This window comes from Chrysochloris asiatica, unplaced genomic scaffold (genome assembly GCF_000296735.1).
Source record: "Chrysochloris asiatica unplaced genomic scaffold, ChrAsi1.0 scaffold00005, whole genome shotgun sequence".
Taxonomy (NCBI): domain Eukaryota; kingdom Metazoa; phylum Chordata; class Mammalia; order Afrosoricida; family Chrysochloridae; genus Chrysochloris; species Chrysochloris asiatica.
Window position 1 is genome coordinate 14,957,796 of NW_006408523.1, and position 5,039 is coordinate 14,962,834.

The following is a 5,039-nucleotide window of genomic DNA, read 5'->3' on the forward strand; positions in this document are numbered from 1 at the left end:
TAAATACATTTCACTCACGAATGTGTGCAAAACGAAACAAAACAAAACCCAAGAGAAAAATTTCATTAAATAAATTTATTTGTTAAAATAATTTAACTCCAAATACAACTGCTGAATTTGCATCGAGTTGTAACTAAGATCCATGTTTTAACTGAAATGTCAAAGACATCATTACCAAACAATAAGTTGTTTAACTTTAAATGGTCAGTTGTGTTAGAGTTTGAACAATTAGCTGTGAATTAGGTTGATTTCTGGGAAACCCCAAATCAATAATGATAAGTTTGTTTCCAAAACCCACTGCGGTCATCCTTTAAACCCTGATCAAGATTTAACAGATGCACAAATGACACTTAAAAATGAAAACTCAACCCCCCCTCCCCATAGTCTTTTAACATGTGATGGGCTAAGGAGACAATTAAAGCTTATCCACTGCTAACACAGGACCAACACAGGATAACAGAAAACGCAAAAGAACTCGAAAAGTCAACAGACAACCAAACAAAACACTTGCACATTTACACAAACAACATTCACACTAGAGAACCCTGGAAAGCAAACCAACGTCCTTAGGCAACATTTCTTTACACAGAAAAGCAAACATCAGTAGTTTCACCACAGAAAAGTGATGGTAACCATAGCAGTAGGAGTCAAAAGTTCATTTCTAATTCTACATACGAGAGGAGAGAGTCATCAAAGCACCTTTCAAGAGTTTGAGAAGGATTGTTCGGGATACTTTTGATCGGCAGATGCCGACTTGCTTTACATTAAGTGGAACACATGGAGAGGTATCAGCTACCATCACTATCACAACATAAAAGAACCCAAAAGCTGCCACATTCAAAGGAGAAAACTTTAAAGAATAAAAATGCTGCCTTTATATAAAAGTCAAATGAAAACACAACCTTGTCACAACAGCTAAAGAAAAAGTGGGTCTTTGGATTAAACCATAGTTTTAAGGCATGTTAGAAAACGTTCACGTATATAGCTGCTAGTCTGATCAGGGCTTAAAATAGTGACCAGAGGTCAGTATTCTTCCTCCGTAGCCACTATCACTTCGTGTGCCAACAAATGTCATCTCCTTGAAAGTTTTGTTAACTCTCAATCAGCACATCTCATTCATTCAAGCTGCGTTATAAAGCACAAGAGGACCTACACTTTCTGAATGCTTTGTGATGCTCAGTCACTAAATATGCAGGGCTGTGCAGAAACACTGACCAGGGCGCCGCATCACTTCTTAGTAACATTTCGGCAGGAAAAGTCCCCCTTACTGTCCTCTAGGGACTCCCCTCTGGTACTGTAGTGGAGAACGAGCTAAGAGGCTAACCGCAAGGTCAGCAGTTTGAAACTACCAGTGACTCTGTGGGAGAAAGATGAGGCGTTTTGCTCCTTTACAAGGGTGTAAAGATGTACACCCCTGGAAACCCTATCTATACAGGGTCATTGTGACTCCATGGCACACCACCACCACCACCACCACCACCACCACCACCACCACCACCGTTCTTATATAAACATTAAGAACTAAAACTAAACTTTAGATGATCTACCTTACATTTTACCAGACTTGCCTATTGTTGAAGATGAACATCTTATATAAGCAACCCAATAAGCAATTATCATGATAAATGGAGAAAAGATGGAAATTGTCAAAGATTTCATTTTACTTGGGCCCACAATCGGAGCCCATGAAAACAACAGTCAAGATATCAAGCAACCTATTGCATTGTGCAAACTTGCTGCAAAAAACGTCTTTGAAGTATTCAAAAGCAAAGACGTCATTTTGAAGACTAAGGTGCACCAGTCATGGTCTTTTCAATGGTCTCATGTGCATGTGAAAGCTGGGTACTGGATAAGGGAAGATGGAAGAGTTGATGCCTTTGAATCACGGTGTTGGTGAAGATTATCAACTATACCATGGACTGCTAGAGAAGGAACAAAGCAATCTATCTTGGAAGAAGTATAGTCAGAATACTCCTTGGATGCAAGGATTAGAACATCTGGATTTTGTTCTCACTCCGTCAGGAAGGGCCAGTCCCTGCAGGAGGACACGCTTGGTAAAGCATAGGGTCAGTGAGAAAGAAGATTCTCAGCAAGATGGACTGACGTAGGGGCTGGAACAATGGGCTCAACCACAGCTAAAGGGATGGTGCACAACGGGGCGGTGTTGTGTTCTTGAGGGCACCAAACAACACAGTAACCCACAATGGAAAACTGTAGACTCTTTAAAGATGAGTCTACCATGCAACCTTAGCTGTCAGCAATTTCTATTTTGTATGGAATTCTAAAACAAATGGAATCCATTACAGAAATGAGAGGTTTCGAAATGCAATCAAATCACTAACATTATTCCTTTTTCAACAGGTAAATAATACTTCTTAAATCTTTGATTTCTCTGTTCGAGTCAGACCAACTTTTACACAGTGAAATTTGTTTCACTGAAATTGGCTAGACAATTTTGATCTATGCACGAGGTGCTTCGGTCCTAACAGAAAATTATAAAAACGATATTGAAGAACATGAATAATCACAATTCAATGAGTTTTGACAACTACAACCTGGTTTTTACCCACTTATCTATCTTCTTCTGTTTTCACATCGTTTGCAAAGTGTGAGCTACGAAACATTTTTCTATCCGCTGAAGTTTGATGCCAGCTACTAACCACTTTGGCAGCTACAAGTGATGGCAATAATGTATAAAGCCATTTAAGTAATTAAAAAGAAATGGTTTTGATGCACTGTATTCTACAAGACAGACTTGCAGTAGAAGCCATGATCTCTGACTTGTGTCCAATTCTTAGGAACGACAGACACATGTGCTCGCGCAGACAGACATTCATCCCTCAGTCACACACAGAAGACCCAAGGCTACGTGCCCAGGAGACCAGTGAGATGTGGGGCGGGATGGAGAGTGCAGGCTTGGTGACAAGGCAGTTCTGAAGGCCAAACGTCTCCTCTGAGGTCTAGCTCACAAAGCATTTTTAACTCTCAAGTTATTAGGAACCCTTCCAGACTTATTTGTAAAACTTATGAACAGGTATTTCCTGTGACATTAGTCCATGCAAATGATAAATACTTCACAACTATGAAAATGAAAAATGTCAGATCTGAAGCACCTTTTCAAAACAAAATATTCACTCTGGCTTTATTTGCCACTGCAGTAATCAGGGCAAAACTGTTCAAAGAAAACCTTTATATAATTCTGCAGTAAATGAAAGATGAAAGGCTTTTTTGTTCTTTTACCTTACACTCTGTAATTTATGTTCTACTTTTAAACCCAAATTATTCCACATGGTTATTCAATATTTTAAATGCCTGCATTAAAGCTCTGCTGTATAGCAAATTTGATTCGGAAAGCAGGTTAGCCAAGGACCACACCACCACCATAGCCCTTAGAGGCAAGAAGGGTTTGCTGCCGTAACAAACATAACGATGCAAGATATCTGTCCTGTGAGGTTTCTGCAAATGGGAACGTCTGGATGCAGCCTGGCTTCATTTTCCTTACATGATGGTACTAGGGAATCTACTAGGGCGCTCCTTGTTAGTAAGGCTAGACAATTTCTTTTCATCACAGTTGCTTCCTTCTTGTTCAGCAAAGGAATAAAAGACCTTCCCTGCTCGGTTAACAGAGGATGGGTGTGTGGTTTTAATTCTGATCAAAGCCTTGGGAAGTCTCTATGTTGTGTGGTGAAGCAGGTGATTTATCACATTCTAAAAGCCAGATTGTATTTTTACACAACTTGTTCTGATTTGTACACCCCGCTCCCAACCCCCACCAAGCATTGATGTAGGAGTTAGTTCCGTATCACAAATGAGCATAAACATCTACAATTAAGCATCACTTTTGGAAAACAGAAATATGTCAGCTGAGCAAAGACTCTCTCCCTGTAACACAGTTGGCAGGCTAGCTGTCATTATCTTACTTGGCAGGAAACATGGGTTAGTAGTACTAGCCCAATTCCTGAAATGCAGTACTCACGTAGGAAAATATTTCTCCTTTTACTTATTATTATGATCATCATTTTTAAAGAAGACAAAATATTTTAACTGTCAAAGGTCCTAGGAATTCTTCGGGTTTCTCCCTCCAGATTACTTTCCATTTACGCAAGAGTTGCTGCTGTCCATCAGCGGCAATACTGTCCTCGCTCCCACGTGATATCACCCTGTAGATCAGACGGCTGTGCCTTACAGTTGCACCAGGAGACGGGGGACAACGGCGAAAACTGCAGTGACTGGGCCCAAATGTTACTCAGACGACCGCTGACGACCTCTGCTTAGTTCTCAACAAGGGGTGGCATCTGACTGTAGATTCACACCGGGCGTCCTGCAAACTCCAAACTCCAAAGAAGAGCAGGTGAGGTTCCTCTCGCCTCCAACGTTGGGCAGCTCCTGTCCGGGACGGTCAGACTTCAATGCTATTGTATGTTACATGCAGAACAGCACGGGTCATCTTTGTCAGGCTGGGCCGCGTAGTTCATTTGCCTCACAATTTCGGCAAAGAGTTCGTCCACCATCGTTTTACTCTTAGCAGAAGTCTCCATAAACGGGCAGCCCCACTCTTCAGCCAGGGCTCTGCCTTCATTGGATGAGACCTCTCTCTCGCTTTCCAGGTCCACTTTGTTCCCAACCAAGATGACCGGCACTTTCTCATACCTGGCAGGGGATTAAGCAGAACACACATTTATTGTAGAAGTCAGTCAAAATGTAAAAATCTTTCTTTTCTTTTTTCACTATATTCTACTATAAACATTCTCTTTAGTGGTATGAAAAAGTATTTGCTCCACTTATGGGCAGATCGAAGTAGAACTGTCCTCCATAGGGCTGTCAAGGGCTAATTTTTCGGAAGGAGACTGCCAGGCCTTGCTTGAACTGCCAAGCTTTCAACGAACGGCCTGGCACGTTAACTGCAGTACCCGGGACTCTGCTTTCAGTGAGCGGCCTGGTACGTTAACTGTAGTACCCGGGACTCTGCTTTCAGTGAGCGGCCTGGCACGTTAACTGTAGCACCCGGGACTCTGCTTTCAGTGAGCGGCCTGGCACAT

At 41.7% G+C, this 5,039-nt stretch overlaps 1 protein-coding gene across 3 annotated transcripts in view; it reads right to left on the reverse strand.

The window, feature by feature from the left end:
- Positions 1 to 4,412: 4,412 nt before the first annotated feature.
- Positions 4,413 to 5,039, reverse strand: part of RAP2A (RAP2A, member of RAS oncogene family) — a 42,888-nt gene continuing 42,261 nt past the window's right edge. For all 3 annotated transcript variants that reach the window (XM_006831988.1, XM_006831990.1, XM_006831989.1), the window contains one exon: positions 4,413 to 4,650. In XM_006831988.1, coding sequence (XP_006832051.1) covers positions 4,413 to 4,650 — 238 coding nt within the window. The remainder of the gene's footprint in view (positions 4,651 to 5,039) is intronic.